Genomic DNA, 26,728 nt, shown 5'->3' with positions numbered 1-26,728 from the left:
GACCACTGAGGAAGGCCTTAGAGCCAAAACACATCTGGTACTGTACCTTGGTCTATTGGTGTTGGTCATTGCACTGTACCATCATCTGTATTTTGAGATGTTTTAGCAAGTTTTAGTATGTATACGTAGCCTGCCATTCAGGCCTTATGTTTTAAACTTGTTTGTAATCTATATTGGTGCACATCTATAATAAATACTCTCTTATATATATATGAGAAACAAAATGGAGGGGTTAAGTAACAACCCATATATATAGAGAGAGAGTGTGTGTATATATATATATATATATATATATATATATATATATATATATATATATATATATATATATATATATAGGGAGACACATTGTCATAAATACATGGTCCCATTCTAATACAGTGCCTTCAACTAACTGAATAAAGGAGGCTGTGTCCTTAATATAGGCCGGTGTTCTAACAACCGCTGGTTGTAGAAAGCTATCCAAGTAAATAGACAAAAGCTTCAAAATTGAATTACTCCCAGATATTATACCTGAGGAAGGGGGTATTCTTATAAACTTCAGGTAGAACATAAAAGGAATTCGGGGATTGGTATTAACCAAAGCCTTATGACTAGTCTCTGGTATATCCCCCTCAGTACTGCTTCATCCAAAACAACTGATTAAGCCTTCAATTCTTGCAGTAGGATCTTGGCTAATTGGTAAGTAATTATTCCTGTCTGCCAGTTGTCCTACCTCTCTAATATAGTCCTGTTTATCTGTTATAACTATACCTCCCCTCCTTATCGGCAGGTTTGATAGTAATAGATTTATCTGCCGCCAGAGTATTCAGGGCTTCCCTCCTCTCATACCTCGAAATGTTTTGCCAAATTCTCCCTTCTCGTGATTCCAGTATCTTAATCTCTAGTGAGCATTTGCTCGAACATGTCTATTCCAGCATCTGACACGCTGGGTACAAAAGTGGCTCTACCTCTTAAATGTGAAAGTTCAGTGGGTGCTCTAAGTTGTAACCAACCCTCCCAATTTTTAAAATTTAATCTGTCTCATAAGTTTAAACACTTCTACCCTTGTCCGAAAAGGTCTATATGTTGGAGTAAGAAGAACCTCTCTTGATGGTGGTGAAAGAAAAACTGAGGGAAATAAGGGTGCTCTGCCGTGCTACCTACATTTCGGTGGAAACCTGTGCACGCACAGTAGAGTGCTCCCTTACAGACTTTAAAAGCTAGAGAAATCTCTCTCTGGCTGGCCTGCATATGTGCGGTTCTCAAAGTTTGCCTGCACAGAAGAACAATGACGAATCCTTTTTTGTTGTGTTTAGCATCTCTTGCTAGCCTAAACTCATATTGAGCTTTAGCCTAACGCTCTCTCTACAAGAACTGGCAAGTTGTTTATATTCATCCTTGGTTATATAGCCCTCCTTCCATTTCTTAAACGTATCTTTAAATTTTCAGATCTTTAGAAAGCTGTTTATGGAGCCACCTTGGCTTCTTTAGGTACCTCCGATTTTTCTTTCTCATTGGAATGGTTTGTGATTATACCTTCAACATCTCACTTTTAAGAAACTTCCACCCATCTTGAACTCCTTTCTCCCTAAATTTTTCTGACTCTGGGATTCTCTACAGCATGACTTTGAGCCAGTTAAAATTAGATTTTCTAAAATCCAACCTATACATCTTACTATGTTCAGCTTTTCCCTTACCCAATTTTGTATAGTGGTTAAGAATAGCAGGACTCTAATCTGGAGAATCAGGTTTGATTCCCCACTCCTCTGCTTGAAGCCAGCTGCTTGATCTTGGGTCAGTCAGAGTCTTTCAGAGCTCTCTCAGCTCCACCCACCTCACAGGGAGATTGTTGTAAGGATAATAATTTGTAAACCGCTCTGAGTGGGCATTAAGTTGTTCTGAAGGATGATATATAAATCGAATATTATTATTACCCAAGATCCTAAACTCCAAAATTACATGGTCACTACTACCCATGGTGCTAGGGTTCCCAGGCCCCCTCAATCTCCCGGCGGGGGGGACAGGGGCCTGGCACTCACCTTTTGGGAGGGGGGGTGCGCACGTAGAGCTTGCGTGCCCCCACAGGCACGATGACATCACTTTGGGGTGATGTCATCGTGCGGCAGGGTACTGCAGAATGCACCTGAAACAGGCCTTTCTGCCACATATTGGACCCGGTTTTGAGGTGCTGCGGAGCACAGGAGTGTTCCTGTGCTCCGCAGCACCTGAAAAATGGGCCCAATCCGTGGCAGAACGGGCCCGTTTTGGGCGCTGCAGAGTGCAGGAGCATTTCTGTGCTCCGCAGTGCCTGAAAAACAGGCCCAATCCACGGCAGAACGGGCCTGTTTTGGGCACTGCAGAGTGCAGGATTGCTCAGCAGCTGCTGAAAACGGGCCCGATTTGCCGCAGATCGGGCCCATTTTGAGCGCTGCAGAGTGCTCCTGTGCTCTGCAGCGGCCCCCGATCTGGGCCAAAACGGGCCTGATCCTGGCAGCTCTGGCGCACAGGATACTGCCGTGTGGCAGGGGAGCGTGCAAGGAAGGTGCGCGCACCCCCCGCTGCTCAGGTAAGTGGGGGTGGGGGTAGGGGGTGAGGAGCGGGGGCAGGAGATCCCCTGCCTTCCAGGGGTCTGGGATCCCTACATGGTGCCCACTAGTTTCACCTCATCAACCAGTTCTTCCTTGTTGGTGAAAATAGCAAACTCTCGTTTCTGTCTCTACTCTCTGGATAATTTGCTAGGTAAATATTGTTCAGTTTATAAATGTGAGACTTGCACCTTGGTTGACCTCTGGAATTAGGAAATGACCTGGATAGTTGATAGCTCCAGGCACCCTCCCTCAAGTGTTAGGGCCCAACGAGTCTCTTGATTTACTGAGTGGCTGCGGATGATGAAAAGACAAGGGAGACTGCTAGAGCAACAGTGGAGGAAGACTCAGGATGAATCCAGTAAGACACAAACAAAATCTCTTTTTACAGTGTATTCAGTAGTTGTGATGGCAGAAAAGAAATCATACTTTTTCTACCACAATCTGCACAGTGCAGTCCAGTAGAGCTGTTCCAGGTGGTTAAAGACCTGTTGGGATCTAGATGGGTAGCTGTGTTGGTCTGTTTGTAGCAGCAGAAAACAGGAAGAATCCAGTAGCACCTATAAGACTAACAAAATTTGTGGTAGATTATGAGCTTTCGTGAGCCACAGCTCATTTCTTCAGATACAGCTAGAATATGAGTCCATCTGTCCTTGTATCTTGGAGAGTGGAATGACTGCAGAAGCAAAATGATAATAGCCAGTGAATGACAAAGGCAGGCATAATTGAATAGGGTGGAGTATGCAGAGGAGTAGTGGGTGTGGAGAAATTAATATTGGTAATGAGACAGGAAGCCAATGTCTTAATTCAGTCCAGGTGGGTACATTTTCTTGAGCTTTATTATCAGTTGCAATTCAGCAGTATTTCTAATCTCCCTTTGAAATTCCTCTGCAGGATAACTGCTACTTTCAGATCAGCAAATGAATGTCCTGAAAGGTTAAAATGTTCCCCCACTGTTTTTTGAATATTTTGGTTTCTGATGGCAGACTTATGCCCATTAATTCTTTGTTGAAGAGACTGGCCAGTTTGTCCAATGTAGAGAGTAGAGGGGCATTGCTGCCACATGATGATGAAAATCACATTGAGCAGGGGTATGAATCCGAGAGGGTATGGCTGATGTTGTTGGGTCCACTGATGGTGTTGCTTGGATCTATATTAGAGCAAAATTGGCATCTTTGTTAGTTGCAGGACTTGGTACCAGAGCCTATGTTAGTGTTAAGTAGTTTATCATTGTGGGTGAGTAGCTCTTTCAGGTTAGCAGGCTGTCTGTAAGCAAGAAAAGGTCGGGCCCCAGTACAGAGGAATTTAAAAGAGAGAAGGCCTTCACAAAACACTGAATTCCTTGCAAGATGCAGGAAGGAAAGCCTGAAAGCTTGTTGGCCTAAAGAGTCTGGTTAAATTAGAAGTGCCTGATAGTCTTCTCTTCTCCAGGGAAGTACTGACATTCTTGTAAACATCTACTGCTGTAGAAAAAAAAGTTTGCTGTTTAGTTACCAACATCAAGGTAGGCCCTGGAATTCTCCTACAATTCCAAATGATCTCCAACCTATAATGATGGCTCCCCTGAGAGAAACAGAAGGTTTGCAGGGCAGACTGTGATAGGTGTGAAATCCAGTTCAGGGATCCTGGAGTACCCTAGATGGAGAGCAGGATTTGAGTTCAGTGGCACCTTAAAAACCAACAAGATTTTCAGAGTGTAAGCTTTTGAGAGTCAGAGCTCTCCTTCAGACACCTGAAGCAATGCTAAAAGTTGAAGCAATGCTGAAAACTGCACAGCCTTGATGCAACTATGTTCTGAAGCAGCCAACTACAAAAAAAAAGCAGTGTCCCAAGTAGTACCGTGTCCTTAGTTATATAGGATGCTAGCTAACTGCAATCTTGCCCTATGTAAAGTTTTCCAGCTTGATATAGGTGCTAGCTAGCAGGGTTCAGCAAACCACAGTAAAGGAAAAGAGTTTAATAAGCAGGTTGCTTATTTTGCATCATTGGTTTGAGCAACTGAAACATGGTGGTTCTAAATAAACAAGTACTGGGGCCTGACTCAAAGGAGAGGTCAGAAATTGAGCATATTAGTGGTTAAATAAATGGTCAAAGGTGTAAAACTGGATGGAAAAAAGCACCAGAAAGCACTATCCAAGGTCAAAGCCTTTAGGGATTCCACCTAAGGCTATAAGGGCCCAAAGAGTATCCAAAAGGGTGGAAAGGGAAGTCACCAAAATAGATGGTTATGCAGGCACAAACTTAGAATGGGCCTGGTAGCAAGTACCCATATCAATGTAAACATCAATCATAGAAGGCCTATATGGTTTAAGATGCCCTAGCAACTGCAAAATAAAACCTATTAAGTAAATGATATAAAAAAGCAGTTTTAAGCATGGGGAGACAAATCATTGCTAGATTTTTCCCAACTGGTTGGTGAAGTTCCAACAGCTTGGCCAAGCCTACTTTGAGGTAAGCATCATACAAGCTTGCAAGATAGCATTTTACTTGCATATTCAATAAAGTTACAGCAGCTTTCAAGGTACCTGAATTGCATGTCTCTCTCTCTGTGTCCTGCTGGCACCTTAGGCTCTGAAACTACTCCCTTCCTAGGTGAGAGATAGCGGTCCGTGGGGAGGCTGATCATCTCCACAGTAGGCCTTACCTCAAGGTAACATTTTTATCTATCAGGCTGTGTGGTGAGCCATAGAAATCACACGCCATTGAACTATTTTGTCCTCCTCCCACAACTCAGCTGTTCCTGAATGCACACATAGACCACCATCTCCATGAATTTTCCAAGCCATAGTTGATAACTCTAGATCTCCTTGCAGAGACTGGTCTGCCACCAACCTCACGTTATACAAAAAGCACTGTAACTACTTTCACACCTTAACAGCATCGTTGCCAGGTCCAGGATGGGAAATTCCTGAGGACTGGGTGGGGGAGCCTGGGGAGGTAAGAGTGTTGGGAGGAAAGGAACCTCAGTAGGGTGTAGTCCATCCTCCAGTGCAGCCATTTTCTACAGGCGAACTGATCTTTGTAGTCTGGAGATCAGCTATAATACCAAGAGATCTCTAGCACCACATGAAGGTGGACAACCCTAATAGCCTTGATTCCCAACTTTCCTCTTTAGTTATCCGCATAATTATGGGAGTGGATAAAAGTTTTACTCCCCGCCGCCCCCTAATTATTACTGAAGTAGCACAAGAAGCACAATGGCAGTGAGTCAGTTACAAGGCCGCTTTTCTCTCGGTTCCGAACTGCCGGTTTCGCAACGGACGTGACGTTTCCCTCCTCGAATAATTCTACAGACCGCCAGCCGGATTCAAACACCCGCGAACGGTTTCTCTTCCGGTTTTGCCACCTCCCCCCTTCCTCACTGCTTTAATTCCCCCCTCTTCCCCCGTATCGCGCAGTACCGCCTTTCCTCCCTGCTCAGCCGCCAGATGTGATGTAGGCCCCACCCCCTGCCGGTCTCTGCGCCCGCCCCCTTACTCGGTGATCACCGGACCGTCTGCTCTACCAGGCAGGGAGAGCGGCGCCGGACGAAGGAGTTCGCTTCTCGCGCTGAGCCACTGTTTACATCGCGGCGTCCCAACATGGCAGCACAGAAGAGTTGGGCCGGCAAGCTCCTGACTCTCTTCGTGTACGACCGGAGGCAGGAAGCGTCGGACGACCGCGAGAAACTTCTGAACTGTCATGAGGCGAGCTATAAGGATTTCCGCGGCGCGGTGTGCCAGGTAACGGCGCACGGGGCGGGGGGGGAAAGGGGGCTTAAGTGCGTCACCCTTTAACAGACAAACGCCTCGCGACGTTCTTATGCTAGCCTCGCGCGCCTGCGCTGCTTTGGTGTACCGGGCAAACTGCGCGGAGCGCTGGGGCGCACAAGAACATGAACTTGACGGGGCGGAGGGGGGGAGAGACGTTGTGCTCGCGGTGGGGAGAGAGCGAGACTTCCTCTCCGAGAAGGCGCGAAGAGTCTGGTTGAGCAAAGCGAGAGAGAAGCTGAGGTGCGAGTAAGGGCGTTGAAGTTTCTCTTGGTTAGGAAGTGGCAGGGCGCCGGCGGTGGTCACGGCGCCCAGAGAAGGATGGGGAAGCCCTTTCTCTAGGCTCCCTCCGAGTGTGGTGTGAAAGCCGCTATGTTTGAGGGGGCGGTGACGTTCAATTTCATGCGAGGAACCGTTCGGGCTACCTCTTAAGTAGAAAGAACTCTTCGGTGCCTTTTCCAAATACCGTGAATGCCTCGTTGACGAAAGCGGCAGTACTCTAGGGAGACTTCTTCTTGGAAGCCCCTGGGACGAAGCAGCGTTCTGCACAGCTCAGAAATGTTCGAGACATTACCAGAAGCGCCTCTTTTCTCTCTCCCTTTCTCTAACTTCGAGCGTAGTAATAGTGATACTTGTCCATCTGGAGCAAATGAGGAACCTGTTACAGCTTCGGTTCCCTCCCCGCGCCCCCTTATAATGCACAGTATTGTACAGATTGGTCTGTATTCAAAATAAAGTTCTTTTATTATATTACATAGGCTACTAAGCAAAGAACAAAGTGCCTGTGAAGTTCTGTTATTTACTAAAATAATTCAAATAGGTTTAGTTTATTGACTTAGAGAGGACACATCCACATCTCCCAACGCTCTCTAAATGAAGAAATGTTTTAGATAAGGCATTCTTTAAATAAATACTTTTTGAAACTGTTTTTTGTGTGAAATGGTGCAGAGATGTCTGAAAGATCTGAGGATCAAAAGGAACAGAGTGGAAAAAGCAGGTGAGCCCTGCTATTGTTATCATAAGACTTATTGACAAACATATCTGAAAGAATAATGTATCATTTGAATCAAGAACTATTTAGGAGTAAATAAGGAACTAATCAAAGTGCTTTGAGGGGAAATGTCTCTAGAATCATTAGCCAAACTGATTAGGAGTGAATTTTCATACCACTTTGGCCTAGGCAAAGATGTATGCTTTGGTGATCCCAGATATAGTATATAGATGGTTAGATACTGATTTTTTTTTTGCTATACCCCAACTCATCTTGTCAATTTGCTGTTCTTTAGAGAGGAAAAAGAAGAGGCCCTAATTTAAAATAAAAATATGGTTAATTCATCAAATGGTGTTAAGTTTCTTTATCTGATAACTAAGTGCAAATGTCAGTGATATGTTCTATTGCTTGCATCCTTTCTTCTACTAGAAAGCTGTTTCTTGCCATAGTACTGTGCACCAGACTAGAGACTTGGGTAGTAGTAGCAGTTGCTTGTCTGAACTTCCCATTTATTAGTGTCAAAAGTCTCTTAAGTTGTGTTTATAAATTAAAAGCTTTGCAAGTCCAGGCCAATCCGTCTCCCTGTAAAGCAAATATCTGCATATAGACATCTCTGTTGAAGAAGAACTTTGGAGTGTGCAAGGATGTCTTTCCTGTAAAAGCCAGTACATAATGAGATGTAAACAAAACTGGAAGTCCAGTTGATATGCAAAGGATACTAAGAGCACAGATCTAGTAAATCATTGTCTTTGTCTTGATGCTTGAGTTTGACATTATTAGAGATAACAGTTAAAAATTACCACATTACTTAGATTTGGGGGGAAATGGGCATCTATAAAGATTTTGTAAAGTGGGCAGTGTACTGAATGGAAGATTGCAAAGGTTTCAGGGTTTGTTTTGCTTAAAGATAGATAGTTTTTAAGATAGATATTAAGAGATTAGCTATATGCCTATCAGTATGAGTCTAGAAGGGCAGTGTGAGGACAGGAGAGCTTCTGCTAACTGAACTCCCTTCAATTCATGGTCTCACTGTCAGAGTTAACAGGAAGCTGCCATCTCCTTGTTAGTTCCCCCCTCCCCTGGTTTCTAGCTGGTACATCTTTTTAAGTACTAAAATAAATCTTTATTTTGAACTTGTTGTTCAGTACAGAAGTCTGCTGAGATCTGATTACCAATACAAGTAATGATGCAATACTTCTAATTAAAGTATTAAAAAACATAACAACTGTGTCATGATTAGGTGTTTAGAGACTTTCTGTAGAGCAGAATGAAACTGCATTATAGTAATTGTAGCTTGTAGTTTGGACTTTTGAAGAAGTTAGTAAGCTGCAGGTGAAGCTTAATAAAATGAACCAATGCCAAACCAGAGAATACCAGCAGAACCATCCTGGCAGCAGTCAACAGAACAGAAGTAAGGCACAGACAGAAGAGAGCAGCCAATTGCATGCACTACAAAACACATTGCCCTGAATTTGCAGCCAGAAGTCCAGTTTGTGTGCTATGAGAGAATCGCTGTTATTGGACAGACAGTTGAGTTCCCCCTAACATGAGATGCCATTTGCTTGTGAGAGCCTCCCACTCCCTCCTTTTGCCTTGGAAACTTGCAAACAGAAAATTTACTGCAACCTTTCAAATGGAAGCCATGGTTATTCCCAAATATTTCCAGGATTAATCAGGATAAGAATATCAGTATATCCAAGACTCCCAGATATGATCAGGATTCCTGAATATACCCCCAAAATACCGATAAGTTATTTTTTGAGTAATGAAAATATATACTGAATTGTACACCTCTACATATAACTTATGTTTTTGAAATTTATCTGGACCACCACTCTACCTGAAACCTTGACCCGTAATTAGTCTGTCAAAGCTTCCAGGTAAAAAGCAGGGACTCTATCCGTATGCACAGTTTTTCTTATCCCCTTGTTTAGTAACCATGAGAGTGTGTTTGAAGATGCTTCCCAAAAACATTGTACATTGCTTGATAAAACATGAATTTATCTCTCGTACAGTCCAATAAAGCAGAAAACCAGATAAGGATGAGAAGGAGAATGGTAATTACCCCCATGCGGACGTACTTGCTGCTGTTAAACTAAGAGCTCTGTTTATTGAGAATAATTCTCTTAAGTATCAGCATTAAAACGAATTGACTCTTTAAGTAGTCTGTACCCTAGTGAAGGAAGAAAGAATAAAAGGAACATGGCTTAGTAGTACTATTAATCAAAGCATCAGATGGAGGTACACACAGTTTAGTATTCTAGTACCTACACTTATGACTTTTATTAGAGAAAGTCTAGCTCACAGCATTAAGCTGAAGCATCATATGTGCCTGAGGGGGATGACTCTGGGGCATTTGGGCCCAGGAGTGGCTGTCAGCTAGGTAGCCCTGCCCCTACTATGGGCCACATACATTGCTGGGAAGATGTGGTCAGCAAACTTGAGGGCTGCAAGTTTTCAATCTGGTCTGCAATTCGTGTTAAAAAGGAGGGGCAGCAGGAAACTGGGCATTCAGGGTTCTCTTCCAGCAAAGAGCCACCCTCCCACACCATGTTTTCAACTTTTATTTCTGTGGTGGCTACCCATCATTTGCAATATCCTGAGGGGTGGGGGTCACTGGTTAACAGGGCCAGAAACAATTTTATCCAAGGCTATGATTGGTTAATAGACCCTGGGATTTTTTCCTTCCCCATAGCAAAGAATATATACTGTTTGTGTCTGAATGTACTGTTGCTTAAAACCACAACCGTCATAATTGGCTGCTGGAGTTTAGCCATTGGCTGGGGAACATAGTACAGGTTGTGCAAGGTTGGCTCCTTGCATGACCATAAAGGGGGCTCCCCTTATGGGCTCTGGGTGTGGGTGCACAGCAGGCAACCTTGAGACTGACCCACTAACCATTCCCTGGGAGAATGCTAATGGGTAGAAATATTGGTTTTTACCTCTTCCAACCCTAATACCAGCCCTCTTCTCTCAGTTACCAAAAAGGCAAGTTCAGGAAGGTGCTGACAGCAGTTGCACCCATTGTCCCCGCCTATGCTGTGCCAAGACATGAGGAACCTGTAATCAATAAGGCTATGGCCTGATAGTCTCAGCAAAGTGTGTTTGTGTTGTCCTTCTTCCCCCCACCTGCCCCCATGGGCTAGTACCTACTAGAGGCACAAAGTACCGTCCCTCTGTATTTTCTCATAGTTACAGTGACTGACCTGTTGTCAAAAAAAGTTTTGTAATCTGTTTCCTACTTTGGATAATTTATGGCTGGGATGTTATGAACATAGAAGGCATATCAAGATAAACCACCTCTTCATGTTACAGTTTGTTGGAACTAGTTTCCATATGTCATGGCAAACCTCTGTTATGCTTGTTTCAGAAAGCTAGGCACTAGATTTTTCTGTGTTCTGTGTTTTAGAGAAGATAGATTTCTGCTTCAAAAAAAGGAATTTTTTGTACCCATGGCTGAGGGGATGATACAGCTACTGTGGTTAAAAGACAATGGAATAACTGTAAATCTAACATTCACAGGTCTTCTCTTGTAATCTGCTGTGTTCTTAGGGTAGGTTTCAGTCATTCATGTCTGCCCATCCAGTTGCATTGTTTAGGAAGACCAAAGTAAGTCAGCTTGCTACTTGTACACTTGGTTAAATCAGCAGTATGGTGTTTGGGGCAAGCTCTTCCCTGATGGCTTTCATTTACCTATTTAGGAAACCCTATATAAGGGAGGGATTTAGAATAATTTAAGCATTTTCACCCTAAACTCCACATTAATTACACAGTAGGGAAGATAATCTTTAATTTATGTTTATAGGCATTTGGCATATCCTCAGAAGAAACATTTGTTATCACAACAACTAGCAGAAAACTGATCACCAGTGAAAACTTTGGTAAGTATATTTTCTCTAAGAGGTACAATCTAAAGTAAGTCATGTGGTAGAGGAGACAGATGACTGTGAAAAGCCTACGCCCTATACCTTGTAAGGTAAAATACAGAATTTGGTCATTGAGATGCCATAGGATTTTGCATCCTTTACCAAAAGGTCATTTGTTTTTGAATGGTAATACCACAACAGAATTTTGAAATCTGTAGGAAAATATTGCAATGTCTTAAAGTGTCAAAAAAATTAGGAGGCAATGCTGCAAATTTTAGGCACTTGCAATGCACTGCAATAAAAATAATATCCACATCATGTATTTAACTGTCTGGTTGATAGATGTATATATGTGGTAAATAACTTTATATAAATACAACTTTACCAGCAAGTTTAAAGGTAATTAAAATCAATGAACAAATCATCTGTCAAAAACTTGTTTTGTATTTTGGGAAAAATATGGATGATGAAAATGTTTTCCTTTAAAAGTTTCATGCATATGTTGCAGGTGGAATTGTTCAAGATAAGATGACTTTCTACTTGCTACAGTCAATTGATCAATCACTTGCCTCTGCCACAAAGGAGCGTATTGATTTTCAACCACATTATGATACTCTTGTGAAAAGTGGAATGTATGAATATTATGCTAGTGAAGGACAAAATCCTCTGCGTAAGTTTTTTCAGAATTTTTAAAATTACTATTCGTTACCTGCCTTTCTTACTGAGTCTCATAGCAGATTACATAGTGAAAGTAACATGATCAATGGTTGCAAAATTCCAGTAGAGAATAAAATAAGATGTAGATTTCAGAAACTGAAAACAGGTAGAAAATCAGATACGAAGTGCTGAAACAAAAGCTTTGTTATTGAATAATAAAGTTAACTATTGATATATAAATAAATAAATAAAATTTATATATAAATATATAAATACCAAATTCATTCTCCAGTTCAGTTCAGTAATGCAAAGCAAATTCAGGGAAATTTGGCCCTTGTTTCCTATGGGAAACCCAATTCAGAAATTTCTGGTGGCCTGGGGAAGGCAGTTTTGGACCACATTTTCAGGGAATTTATTATTAACTGTTCTATAACTACCACCCAAATTTCATGAAGATTGGTCTCCGTGGGGCCATTTTATGGTTCTGTCCGGGGACGGGCCTCCCCTCCCTCTCCGTTGGGGCCCCTACATACCAGGAGGCCGGGAGGCGCCGGCAGCCAAGCAGAGACAGTCGGCGGGAGAATGACGCCCAGGATGCCTTGCTCTGCGCTGCGGCGGCTGCCGCAGCCTAAACGCTCTTGCCGACGCCGCAGCGCCGCAATGGTGCGGAGCAGGAGAGCCGACGCCGGGGATGCCCGCAGAGGCAATGGAGGAGGATTCTGCAACCACGGCTCAGGGCCCCAAGAGAGGAGCGGCAGGAGTGCCGCAACTGCCGGGCATTGGCTTGCTGCCAGGCCGGGCCCGGCCGGCCGCTACACACCCTGCTGGAAAGGGGACGGGGATTGACAGGGACGCTGGGGACCAATAGGCCTGCAGGCCCCCTGGCCGAACCACCCATGGGGCCGGGCCAACCAGGGGTGAGCAGGAGGGCTTGGCAAGGGAGGCCAGGTGCCGGGATGCCACGGGGATTTGCCCAGGGCGTTGGTGGGGCCAGGTGATAGAGCCGGCTTTGGCCCAGGTAATTGGCCTCACCTGGGGAGCTGGCAGTTGGGGCGGGTTTACCCCTAGAGGTAGGGTATAAAAGGGGCATGAGGCTTCCCGGCTGAGGGGGAAGAGCACGGGGAGTCTGACCCTGACGGAAGGGCAGCTCCCCTGGCAGAGTGCTGTAAGCCTGGGCCCTCCAACCTCCCTAACAGCCTCTGGCCATCTGACGCGTACCAGAGGAAGCCTGGAGCCCCTGGTAGCACACGGGCCGCAAGCACGGCCTTGGAGGGAACCCCGCACCATGGACCCGCTGTGTACGACCCCCTCCCACGGCCAGGGCCAACATGGACTGCCACGGCACCCCCACGGACAACAGGCATCATCACAACGTGGTGGAGAATGTAGGCACCCAACCGCCGGTAAAGCCTCTCACCTGCCTGCCTACCCCGCCAGGGTGGACTAGTAGCCAGGCTGTCCTCAGGCCCCCGACCTTCCCAGAGCCTGCCCCCAGCCTAGCTGCCCCAGCGCCTCCCCGCGGCACAGGAATAGACCAGGGGGCAAGCGGAACCAGGGTGGCAGCAGCCAACCTCGTGCCAGCCTTTGACCTGGCCCAGTTCGGCCAGTGGATGGCGGAACAGCAGGGCCGCCTGTTGTGGGACATAACGACCCAGCAGACAGAGCAGCAAGGCCAGGTCCTACAGGACATAGCAGCCCAACAAAGAGACGCTCAGGCCGCCCTGCTCCACGATGTATGCCTGGCCGTGAGCGATGTCCGAGGCAGCCCTGGCATGGGAGCCCGCGGCGGCAGCCCCACCCGACTCACCCCCTTTCAGCTCACCAAACTGGGGCCAGAAGACAACATTGATGCATTCCTGGAGACGTTCGAGGGGACGGCGGAGGCCGCCCAGTGGCCTCCCGCCCAGTGGGCCTTTATTCTGGGACCCTATCTGACCGGGGAGGCTCAAGCGGCGCTCAAGGCTTTGCCCAAGGAGGAGGCGGCCGATTACCCAAAGCTGAAGGAAGCCATCCTGGATCGCTACACCATCACCCCCGACACGTATCGACAGAGGTTCCGCTCCCTGGGCTACTGGAAGAGTGACCAACCCCATGGGCTTGTGACCACCCTCTGGGACTTGGCTTACAGGTGGCTCAATCCCGAGACAGAGAGGGAGAAGGCCATCATAGATCAGGTGGTTCTTGAGCAGTTCCTTAATATCCTGCCCCCGAAGGCCCGGTATTGGGTGGCTTGCAGCAAACCAGCTAGCCTCAAAGAGGCCACCACCCTGTTGGAGAATTTCATGGCGGCCGAGCAACGCGAGCCCGGGAGAGATGCAGCCCCAACTGGACAGGAGGGCAGCTTCCCAGGGCGGGTGCGAGCTGGCCCGCGTGGCACACCGGGAGGGAGGCCCCAGCACCATGGGGACCCAGCCTCACCCCCAGAGACCCGCTAGACCAAGGTCCTTGCTTCCGCTGTGGGCAGAAGGGCCACTTGATGAGGGACTGCCCCATGATGGAATGTGACGCCGGGTGGGAGGAGGCAATGCCGCTGACAACGCGCGTGATGCAGCCCCCACCCCTGCTGGTCGTCGTTGAGATCGCCAGGCACCAGCTATCAGCACTCCTTGAAAGCGACAGCTCCGTCTCCATGATTAGGACCCGCCTTCTGCCTGAGGGGCTCCCCGTTGTCTGGCGCACGACAGTCGCCTGCTTCCATGGGCATTCCGAAGAGTACCCCGTCGTGTACATGCCCATGGGATACCAGGGCCAGAAGTGGGAGATGGAATTGGCGAGGGTGCCCGCCTTGCCTTACCCCGTGCTGCTTGGAAAGGATGCGCCGGGACTCGTGGTACACCTGACGAAGCCCTGTCGACCGAGGCCACCCCGGGACCCTCGTCAGAGCACCCTCCGGCGCCAGGCAGCCCCTCTATCCAGAGTGGCAAGGGGACCCAGCGTTCCATCATGCCCAGATGGACGACCCCACCCTGGGGCCTCCATGGGACGCAGTGGCAGTAAGTGACGGGAAAGTCCGAGATGGGAGGCAGGCCAGCCGGTACCCCCGGGTTATCAAGGATGCCGGTCTCTGGTACTGCCTAGTTGCTACCCGGGGGTGGTTGTGGAAACCAGACAGCTGCTGGTGCCCTGGGAATTCTGCCCGACCATACTAGCCTTTGCTCATGACCATGCATGGACTGGCCACCAGGGGCCAACAACACTCTGGCCCGGGTCCTAGCCCACTTCTTCTGGCCCTCCATGGCCCTAGACATCAAGGCCTTCTGCCGAACCTGCCCCGCCTGCCAGAGAGCGTCCGGATGGCCACCGTCCCGAGCCCCCCCTCTCCACTGCCGGTCATCAGCACCCCCTTCGACCAACTGGCCATGGACTTCGTGGGTCCCTTGCCGCGGACGGCCGGAGGCTGCTGCTTTCGGTGCTGGTAGACTACATAACCCGGTACCCGGAGGCCATACTCCTACGGTCCATGAAAGCAGCGGGGGTGGCCCGGGCCCTTCTATGGTTCTTCGTCCAGGTGAGGCTTCCTTGGGAGATCATCACGGACTGTGGGACCCCCTTTACGGCTGCCCTGGCCCCCTAGCTTTGCGCCACCCTAGGGGTCCGGCAAGTTTTCACATCCATCTATCACCCCCAGACCGACGGGTTGGTCGAGCGGCTCAACCAGACCCTCAAGACCATGTTGAGGAAACTGGCTTAGGACAAGCCGGCTCAGTGGGACCTCCTGGTCGATCCCATCCTGTTCGCCGTCCGAGAGACCCCCAAGCGTCCACTGGCTATGCCCCGTTCGAGCTCCTATATGGCCGGTGGCCCCGCGGGATACTCAGTGTGGTGGAGGGACAGTGGGCCGCACCCTGAGAAGGCCCCCTCACGACCGCTCCCAACTATGTGTGGGAACTCCAGGAACGCCTGAAGGCTGCCCAGGAAGCAGTCCAGTGGAACCTAGTGGGAGCACAAGGGGCCCAGAAGGAACGCTATGACAGGGGCACGAGGCTCCGGACATTCCGGGAGGGTGACAAGGTCCTGGTCAACCTCCAGGTCTTCGGGCCTCAGCAGGTGGGGAATCCCTGGAAGGGGCCCTTTCCGGTCCTCCGGGCATTAGGGCCATTGTCGTACCTGGTCCAATGGGGTCCTTCCCGTCGGCAGTCCAAACGCTTGCACCTCAATGACCTCAAGGCCTGGTGGGAGCGCAAGGCCCAAGATTGTCAGCTGGCGGCAGACCCCCTGGAACCTTCAGACGGACACCTGCCCTGGTCCCCCGGGGAAGGCAACATCGAGGAACCCCTGGTGGACCCCACGCTGCAGCCAGATCAAAGGGAACAGGTGCGGCGGGTGCTCCAAGACTTCCCCCACAGCTTTTCGTGGATACCCGGATACACCTTTCTGGTGGCCCATGCCATCCCCATGCTGGACGGGCGAGTCGTGCAGGCTCCCTGGCGTCCGCTACCTCGGAAGCAGTGGGATGGCATGGCCAGAGAGGTCACCGATATGCTTCAGATGGGGGTTCAGATTCAGATTCAGATTCAGATGGGGGTTCAGATTCTTTGTGGAAAGGTAAACGAGATCACCAGGTTGCAATTCCCATTCCGCCGCACGGTGGCGGTCAGCGTATTTTTTGTAATCCTGTTTGGCTTTGATGAGGTGTTTTTTAATTTGAGTCCATTGTTGAGCTGCCTCCCCCCACCACTCGGAGACGTCCTTGGAAACCGCAATAGGAGGGGGGAGCGCTTCAAACGGGAATGGCTTGAAGTGGAAGCCATAGACGACTTTGAAGGGAGTTTCCCCCGTGGAAGCGTGTACGCTGTTATTATATGAAAACTCTGCCAAGGGGAGCAAGTCAAACCAATTATCTTGTTGGAAATTAATGTAACATCGTAGAAATTGTTCTAATATCTGATTAGTTTTTTCCGACTGTCTGTCTGTTTCCGGGTGATGGCTTGAACTCAAACCTTGTTCAATGCCCAGCAGTTGCAAAAGCTCCCGCCAGAAGTTGGCAACAAATTGTCCGCCGCGATCCGAGATCACCTTGGATGGAAAAGAATGTATTTTTACAATGTTTTTTAGGAAGATGTCAGCTAGTTTTCTAGCAGAGAGAATTGTGGTGCAAGGTATAAAATGAGCTTGCTTGGAGAACAAATCAACCACAACCAAAATACAGTTATGCCCCTTTGAGGGGGGTAAGTCAGTGATAAAGTCCATAGAGATTACTTCCCACGGTCTACTGGGTGTTTCTAACGGCTGTAAAAGTCCTGGAGCTTTGCCTTTTCGGGATTTGGCACTGAGACAAACGCGGCAGGACGCTACATATTGGGAGATGTCTTTGCGCATGCCCGGCCACCAAAACTGGCGTTGGACTAGGTGAAGCGTCTTTAAGTACCCATAGTGCCCCGCAGTGGGAGCATCATGACAGCGTTGCAAAACTTCTTTTCTCAAACTCTTGGGTACATAGAAGCGATCTCCCCAAAACCATTCCCCTTGGCCTGAACGTTGCAATCTGTCTTTGGGCACATCCCCCCCTTCTTTTTCCACTTCAGCTTTTAATTTTTGTCTCCACCCTTGATCGGGTGGATGGGAGAGGGTTGTGCGGCTGCGTGTGGTCACCACGCCCCCTATTTGCGTAAGCGAAAAGACTATCGATTGTCTCCTCCCTTTTGCTTTTGTGTTGGGGCATGCGTGATAGAGCGTCGGCCAAGAAGTTGGTTTTGCCTGGGAGAAAATTTAAAGTGAAATCGAACTTGGAGAAGTATTCTGCCCATCGCAATTGCTTGGCGTTTAACCTGCGAGGGCTGCGTAGGGCCTCTAAATTTTTATGGTCCGTCCAGACCTCGAACAGATGACGGGCACCTTCTAGCCAATGTCTCCAGGTGGTGAGAGCCACTTTTACAGCAAAGGCCTCTTTTTCCCAAACATTCCAATTTCTTTCCGCTTCTGAAAATTTCCTGGAGAGGAAAGCGCAGGGTCTGAGCTTATCGTCCGCCCCCCGCTGTAGCAACACCCCTCCAATTGCAGTGTCACTGGCGTCGACCTGCACTATGAAGGGGCGATTTTCATCGGGGTGCTGCAGGACGGGTTCTGAAACAAACTGCGTTTTGAGGTGATGGAACGCTGTTTGGCATTCAGGCGTCCAGGACAATTTTGCACTTGGTTTTTTGGCTTGGTCCCCCTTGTCTTTGGTTTTTAAGAGTTCGGTTAGGGGGAGTGTGATTTGAGCGAAGTTTTCTATGAACTCTCTATAGAAGTTGGCAAAACCCAAGAAGGATTGTAATTCTTTGCGGGTCGCTGGGGTTTGCCAATTTAAAACTGCTTGTATTTTGCCTGGATCCATTTTCAAGCCCTCCGGAGAAATACAGTAGCCTAAATAGGTGAGATCTGTTTTGTGGAACTCACACTTGGAGAGCTTTATAGGCAGTTTGTTATTCATGAGAGTGGTTAAGACCCTTTTTACAAGGTCCATGTGTTCCTCTTCAGTCTCCGAATAGATCAACACATCATCTAGGTACACTACAACGCCCTTGTATAGAAATTCATGCAGCACTTCATTGATCATGGACATGAAAACCGATGGTGCCCCGGCCAGGCCAAATGGCATAACCAAATATTCATATTGGCCAAGGGGCATGTTAAAAGCGGTTTTCCATTCATCCCCCTCTCGGATACGGACATGGAAGTAAGCGTCTTTTAAATCTAATTTCGTAAAGACCTTACCTTGCGCCACGACGTTGAGTAGATCTCTGATGAGCGAGATGGGGTAGGCGTTGCTGGAGGAGACCGCGTTGAGTCCTCGAAAGTCCGTGCACAGTCTTAGGCCCCCATCTTTCTTTTTAACGAAAAGCACTGGCGCTGCGTGGGGGCTATTAGCCGGGCGAATGAATCCTCTTTGAAGATTCAGGTCTATGAACTTGCGGAGCTCTTCTCGTTCGTTAGGACTCATGGGATATAGACAGCCCTTGGGCAACGAGGCACCCGGTAAGATTTCCACAGCACAGTCCGTCCTCCTGTGAGGAGGTAAAGTATTAGCTTCTTCCTCTGTGAAGGCTTGGGTGTACGCTCTGTGTATTGCTTGGGTATTTGGTTAATTTCTGCTTGGGTGAGGAGAGCGGGCTCAGTTCCAGTAGGATTCTTACCCCAATTTTGATTCCAAAGATGGTCTTTGCATGATTCATGGGTGAACGTGATACTCCCCTCTGCCCAGTTGATATAAGGGTTATGATCGCATAACCATCGGCTTCCCAGGATCAAGGGGTATTTCGCTGTGGCACTAATGACGAATGATCTCACTTCCCAATGTTGCCCCATGCCTGTTATGATCGGAGTGGTTTCGGTAGTGACTGGATTCATATTAGTGCCATCCATTTGTTAAAAAATTACTGGTATTTCCAAATCTTTTACAGGAAGCACTAGTCCATTTACTAAAGCTGGTGCGATAATGTCTCTGGAGCAGCCTGAGTCAATTAGAGCTTGTACACAAATATGCATTTTCTTGTCAGGATTCACCAACGTTACGGGTATGAAGAGTATGGACCCATGGGGTCGGTTCGGAACCGGAACCGCCGAAGGTTTGATCTGCCGTTTGGGTCCTTTTACGACAGATCCATTTCGTTTCCCGAGGCGGGGCTCTCTGGATTCTCTCCCCCCGTTAGGGCTGTTGGATCGTATTCCATAACTTCTTCCACTTCCAGCCCTCTCTCGGGAAGGTTCCCCCTCAACGCCCCCCTACCTCTTGGAGCGGTTCTTGGAGCTGGAGTAGGACACGGTGGCGCCGGGTAGGCTGCGGGGGCTGAGCGTCTTAGTTGGAGCAGAGGTCTTTGCACAGGCCGATATGGGCATTGCGCCGCAAAATGACCACTTTGGCCACATTGCAAACATAGCCCTTGTTGCCATCTAGCATCTCTTGCTCCCCGAGTGGCATATCCAGCCCCCCGGCTCCCCCTGAGGGGAGTGGAGGAACGTCTTTGGCCCAGAGGTTGTTGGTGTTGTTCCACCAAACGAACTTCTAGTAGGCGGTTTTCAACTTCACAGGTCAATTGTATCCACCCTAACAGCGTAGGAGGGTTATCCTGCATGAGAGCTCGGTCCAACAATTTAGGATTTAGACCTTGTTTGTACAAAATAATCTTGGTAGACTCTTCGCATCTTGGGCATTTGGCCGCGAGTTGTCGGAATTTTGTGGCAATGTCTCTAGCTGACATGCTGCCTTGCCTAATAGCCTGTAATTCCGTTCGGGCCCTAGTTTCTTCTAGGGGGTCTTCATATTGGGCTCGGATCGCATCCACTAGCCCTTGGAGCGTATCTAACTCAGGGGCCCCCACGTTGTAAAGTCCCACATACCAGTCGGCAGCTTTACCTTGGAGACGTGATCCCAGATGCTCTATTTGACTGGCCTCACTCCCGAAAAGATGTCCCCATTGATTGAAAAATTGCACTACTTGTACCAAGAAGAATCCCAATTTGGAAGGGTCTCCATCAAACGTAGCGTCCAGTTTGACCCATCCCATGGGAAGATCTTGTCTAGGAGCTGGTGCTGGCCTTGGGTAGGCATCAAGCGGAGCGAGTTGTAAAGGAGGCTGTCGCGGCGTTGGCGGTAGCTGTGGCGGAGGATACTGAGGGTAGGGTTGAGGTTGGTGCGGCAAAGGCGCTCCCGGAATCGGCTGGGGAATCCCCGGCATCGGCTGGGGGATCCCCGGCGCCGGCTGGGGGATCCCCGGCGCCCCCGGAATCGGCTGGGGAATTGGCTGGGGTCCTCTTGGAGCCGGATGTACTGGTGTTGGCCGAGAAGGTGTCGGATGCCTCCTCGGTGGGCCCCCGGGTGCTGGTTGAAGGGGAGTGGGGGCTGGCCGCAACGGAGGTGGATGAGGAGAGATGGGTTGAAGAGGGACCGTATCCCCTCGCGGCCCCGGTGTCGGAAGAGGCCTGTCCGCTCCTGGGATGACCGGTGGCGTGGTTACTCCCAGAAGGCTTGGGGGCTGGCTCGCTTGAGTTTTGGGTGGTGGGGCGATCGGGGAAGCTGGCTCTAGCGGTCGTCCTGGTTCTCCCCCTCCTCCTCCAGTCCCACTACCCACCGGAGTTATAGGGTGATCGGGACGAGGGTCTTCCGGAATCGGTTCTCCACCTCCTCCGCCGGCACCGACGTCTCCCGGTGTAATCGGTTGCTCAGGACGGGGGTCATCTGGACAAGGATCTTCTGGGCAGGGTCCTTCCCCGGTGACAGAGTCCTCGTCTCCCGTCTCTGGTGGCTGTTGCGGCCACAGTTGATTTTGCAGGTTAGCCAAACTTTGGCTGATGTCAGGTAGACCAGCTGGCGGGACCCGACCTCTGTCCCCCGCCACTAGCACTGAGAGCAGATGGACGGCATTTGCCAAACTTTCTTCCATATTTAGGAGTCTGTTCTCCAACAGCTGTACTCTATCCGTAGTTTCCTCCTCCCGTTGTTCCGTGGACCCCACATCTCCCATCGTCTGTGAGGTTGGTACTGTTTCGGGCGGCAGTCCCGTGGTTAACGTCTGCTGCCACGGCAAGGGTGTTTCTATCCCTTGTTCCTCTTGAGATCTCGCAGCTAAAACTCCTTTAGTCAGGCCAGTGATTGCTGATATCCCTGAATCAATGGCAATCGTCCGGCTCTGGAGCTGCACCCATTGGTGCTCACTTACATCTGGTTGCCCCGACCACGGGGTGACTTCCGCATAATCCCAACTCAGGGCGCCACGGCGGGATGTTTCCCATTCCGTTTGTTCGGTCGTCCTGTTCCAGAACAACCACGGTCGGCCACCGGTTTGTTCGGGTATGGATTCCAAACTGCGCCGACTATCCAGCTGCAGCTGCGTAAACATCGCGCTGGCCCTCCGCTCCCTCATTTCCCTTGGCCTTGCACCCCACTGCGTCGGGGTGGGCAAGTTGAAGAGTGGTGCGGCTGTGGCTCTAGGCCGAGTATCAGCGTTGCTGGGAGCGAGGGTATAAATCGTTGTAACCGAGGAGCCGTCTCCTCGCGGTACAGGTTCTTGGGCTTCCAAACCTTGAGAGCCGGGAGAGGCATACGGGTCAGACAAAGGATCCCTGACTGGGGCAGCTTTGGAGTCCGTTTGATCCGGCTTAGGCATTGGAAAAGTTGATTGGTAACAAAATGTCAGAACTGTGGCTAGATAATGTCCTTACTCCAGAGCACCTTCTGCAATCAGACAACAGTCCATTGTTTCCAAAAGGCTTTTACTGGAAAAATAGTTCATTATAGTCCACTAGCCTGAATGCAATATTCAGGATGGTACATATGCATTGTTACCAATGACTAGCAAAGCATAAGGTACAAAGTAACAGATCACAGAAGGCCCAACCTCCCCCCATAGTTCTCAAAACATCCCCTTTGAAGTCAGGATAGCGAAAGTTCCCAAGGCCGGTTCTTGGTGGAACGTCGGTAGCCAAAACAATCCTCTTCTGTGAGATAGCTGCCTGGGAACCTTGGCACCTGTGGAGAAAGCACTTAAACACTGAAAGGATTAAAGATGGAGTCGGTTAAGCGAAGCAGCACATTACAGCATTCTGAACCTGACAATAGAGCCGTCTCATAGCGCCTGGCGGAGCCCCATGGTACTCCTCCCGAAACCCGACAGCGCCATCCGCTTTTGCATAGACTTCCGGGAAGTCAACCGCATCACCCAGTTCGACGCATACCCCATGCCCTGGGTCAAGACCCTCATTGACCAGCTGGGGACGGCCCGATACCTGACGGCACTCGATCTCACAAAGGGGTATTGGCAGGTGCCCATGGTGGCCACCCCCCAGGTGCCCATGGTGGCCACCCCCCAGGGCCTGTTTCAGTTCTGGATGATGCCCTTTGGCCTGCATGGGGCAGCGGCCACCTTCCAGCGGTTAGTCAATGCTGCCCTGCCGCAGTGCCAGGGCTTCACCGCCGCTTACATTGATGACATCCTCATCTTCAGCCCTGACTGGCCGTTGCACCTTCAACACCTCCGCCAGGTCCTCTGGGCCTTGGATGCCGCCGGGCTCCGGGCGAACCCTCAAAAGAGTCGAGTGGGCTTCCAGGAAGTGAAGTACCTGGGTTTCCTCATGGGCCGCAGCCTGCTGCGGCCCCTACCAGAAAAGGTGGCCAGCCTGGAAGATTGCCCCCGTCCAGGCAGCAAAAAGCAGCTGCGGCAGTTCCTGGGGTTGGTCGGGTATTATAGTAAGTTTATAAGGGACTTCGCCACCCTGGCCAGCCCCCTGACAGACCTATTGTGGAAAGGACAACCCACCAAGCTCCCCTGATCTCCGGAAGTGGATGCAGCCTTCCATACCCTCCACACCGCCCTGTCCGGGGCCCGGGGTTTGCACAACCCTGACTTCGACCACCCATTCGTCGTCCACACGGACGCCTCGGACACGGGGCTCAGAGCCGTGCTCTCCCAGAACATCGCGGGGGTTGAACGGTCGGTGCTATTTCTCAGCCGGAAGCTACAGCCCGCCGAGTGACACTACGCCACAGTGGAGAAGGAGGCCCTGGCTGTCAAGTGGGCGGTGGGGGCCCTCCAATATTACCTCACCAATAATCGGTTCACGCTGGTAACGGATCATGCCCCGCTCCTGTGGATGGCGCGCATGAAAGACCATAACACCCGGGTATTCAGGTGGTACATGTCCCTCTTGTCTTTCAGTTTTGTGACGCAACACCAATCAGGACAACTCCACCAAAATGCCGACTTCCTGTCCTGGATGCACGAGGACAACGACCCACCGGCCACGGACCCAAGGAGTGTGTGTGTCCGGGGACGGGCCTTCCCTCCCTCTCCATGGGCGCCCCACAACCCCCCCGGGGGGGACCTACATACCAGGAGGCTGGGAGGTGCCGGCAGCCAAGCGGAGACGGCCAGCAGGAGAACGATGCCCGGGACGCCTTGTCCTGCGCTGCGGCAGTCTCTGCAGCCAAAACGCTCTTGCCGGCAGCGCCACGATGGGGTGGGGCGGGAGAGCTGAAGCCGGGGACGCCCGCAGAGGCAACGGAGGAGGACGCCGCAATTGCGGCTCAGGGCCCCAATTGAGGAGCGGCAGAAGCGCTGCAGTTGTTGGGCCTCGGCTTGCCACCAGGCTGGGCCCGGCCAGCTGCTACATGCCTCGCCGGAAAGGGGGCGGGGATTGACAGGGACGCCGGGGACCAATAGGCCCGCAGGCCCCCCGTCTGAACCACCCATGGGGCCGGGCCAACCAAGGGGTGAGCGGGAGGGCTTGGCAAGGGAGGCCAGGTGCCGGGACGCCACGGGGATTTGCCCAGGGCGTCGGTGGGGCCAGGTGATAGGGCCGGCTTTGGCCCAGGTAATTGGCCTCACCTGGGGAGCTGGCAGTTGGGGAGTGGGGCAGGTTTACCCCTAGAGGGAGGGTATAAAAGGGGCTCGTGGCTTCCCAGCCGAGGGGGAAGTGCACGGGGAGTCTGACCCTGACGGAAGGGCAGCTCCCCTGGCAGAGTGCTGTAAGCCTGGGCCCTCCAACCGCCCTAACAGCCTCTGGCCATCTGACGCATACCAGAGGAAGCCAGAAGCCCCTGCCAGTGCACAGGCTGCGAGCACGGCCTTGGAGGGAACCCCACACCATGGACCTGCCGTGTACGACCCCCTCCTGCGGCCGGGGCCAAAACGGACCCCCATGGCACCCCCACGGACAGCAGGCATCGTCACAGTTTCCCCCCAAAGAAGGTACCCTAGCCACCTCCAATCTCCATTGTTGCCTACTAGAAACAAAGCCCATTGTGGGGGGAAATTCAACAGGCTCTAGAAAGGGGAGAGTGGGCAGGCAGGTATTCCCTCTTCCTCCGTCACTGATCCTGGCCAGTGAAGGCGTGGGGTTGGCCTTGCCACCTGCTGCACACCTGATCTCAGCAACATGAAGGGGTGGTCGGCTTTGCTACCTGCTGCATGTCTGATATAGGCTGGGTATGAGGGGGCAGTGACTCGCTGGACTGTAACTTTCCTCATTGCAGGAGCAGGAGCAGCAGTGGCTGATGATAAAGGCTACTGCAGACACCTGGAGAGGGGAGAGTGAGTTCAGCTGAGAGGATTGGCTCACCATCTCCCAGACAGTAGAGCTCCTGAGGCCCTTCAAGTACTTTACTGTCATGGTCTCATAAGACACAATGACCCTGAATGTTGTCAGTCCTCTGGTCCATAAGCTCCAGAGTGCTATGGCCTCATTCCTGGACCCAGACACAGGACATGCAGACCTGATTTCTGGACTGTGCACACTTGTGAGAAGGCTGCAGCCCCTCACTGAGAAAGAGTTTATTTAATTTATATATTTATTTATTTATTTATAGTTGGTCTTTCTCACTGAGACTCAAGTCAGATTACATATACTGTGATTAATACAATCCATATCAATGACATTTCTATACAGTATCAAGGGCATTTCCATAAACAATGACATAAGGTAAACACATACAAGTTTACAAAGACATAGAATTACCAAGGCCACATAGAGCTTTATACAGTATGTAATAACCAATACTTTGAACGGAGCACGGTAACTGATAGGTAGCCAATGGAGTGCTTGTCGGACATGAACATGTACATGTTGGTGACCATGTTCGACCTGTGCATCAAAGGTCCTTGGTCCAGCATACCAACAGGACCGCCTCTCTCCCTATTTCCCTCCACAGCAGCTTCGCTCATCTGAACAGGGTCTCTTGCAGGTGCCAGCCTGTACATGGGCAAAATCAACAGCAGCCTGTACATAGGCTTTCTCTGTGGTGGCCCCTACCCTATGGAACGGTCTGCCTGAGGAGGTCAGGGTAGCCCCCACCCTCCTGGCTTTCTGCAAACAATGCAAAACTGAATTATTCAGAAAGGCCTTTTTTCACTAAGAGGGTGGTATTGTAGGAAAGGGATCCCAAATGTTTCGCTAACAAGTTAGAAACCATAGATTTCACCATTATGTTGCCTTACATATTATCTGTTGCTTTAAATATTCTACCTGTGCTTTACGTTGTTCAATGTAAGTCCTAGAACTGATTATGTACTGTTTCAGCAATTCCTCAACCCCATACTGGATCCTTGCTAATACTATATCTTTGTAAAATTATATTCATCTTCGTTCTTCTGTGCCTCCACACATGGGACTGTGCAGGCACAGGCCAGCCGCTGGAAGATTTTTCCTCGCTTTCCTCAGCTCCGAAGGGGCCGTTGGGCACGCGCCTCAGCAACCGTTTCCCGCCTAACGGTCACGTGCCCCAACAGCAACCAACGGCCCCTTCCCTCAATTCTCTTCTTGCTTCGCAGCTCCATGCTTGATAGTATATGATTGATTGTTTCGGTATTGACTTGGATTTCGGACTTGACTTGCTCTTCTTCTGACTGATTTGGGCTGACTTTGGACTCGGTGTGTATTGACTTGGACTGTTATTTGACGACGTGTATTGCCTGAACCCCTAAATGTCCTCTAAGGCCTTATTCAAGCACTGTGCCAGATGAAGATGGCCCAAACAGATGGGCATGATCTGTGCCTTTTTTGCCTTGGAGAGGGTCATAATGTCCCAGCGTGTAAAATCTGCCAGAAGTTTACCCATAAGGACAGGCAAGAGAGGTCTGCGCGTTTGAAGGCGTCGCTGTGGCAGAAAGTGTTGGATGGAGAGGAGACTTCCAGACCCCCTTCGGTGGTGGGAAAAACTCCATTGTCCTCCCCAAAGGCTGCCCTTAGCTCCTCGGCCAAACGGGATTCACGAGCAGGCTCTGTGGTATCTGCTAAGTCGGTGTCGACATCTCGACCAGCGAGTGTAGCAGTCTCAAAAGCGGGTTCTCAGGTGGCGATGTCTCCAAAATCGCCGAGAGAAAAGGTGTCATTGAAATCGGATCCAAAGAAGTCGGCTTTGGGATCAGATCCAAAGAGATCGGTTCCTACCACTCTGTCGACTCTGACGCCGGATCCGAAGGCTAC

At 50.0% G+C, this 26,728-nt stretch overlaps 1 protein-coding gene across 2 annotated transcripts in view; it reads left to right on the top strand.

The window, feature by feature from the left end:
• Positions 1–5,952: 5,952 nt before the first annotated feature.
• The window catches only part of SMCHD1 (structural maintenance of chromosomes flexible hinge domain containing 1), a 285,354-nt gene continuing 264,578 nt past the window's right edge, over positions 5,953–26,728 (top strand). For both annotated transcript variants that reach the window (XM_054984492.1, XM_054984491.1), the window contains exons 1-3: positions 5,953–6,289; positions 11,113–11,188; positions 11,682–11,843. In XM_054984492.1, coding sequence (XP_054840467.1) covers positions 6,149–6,289; positions 11,113–11,188; positions 11,682–11,843 — 379 coding nt within the window. In that variant the 5' untranslated portion in view covers positions 5,953–6,148. The remainder of the gene's footprint in view (positions 6,290–11,112; positions 11,189–11,681; positions 11,844–26,728) is intronic.

The sequence above is a fragment of the Eublepharis macularius genome, chromosome 7, assembly GCF_028583425.1.
Source record: "Eublepharis macularius isolate TG4126 chromosome 7, MPM_Emac_v1.0, whole genome shotgun sequence".
NCBI lineage: Eukaryota > Metazoa > Chordata > Lepidosauria > Squamata > Eublepharidae > Eublepharis > Eublepharis macularius.
The sequence above is the reverse complement of the archived record's forward strand: the minus strand, read 5'-3'. Positions and strand labels throughout refer to the sequence as shown.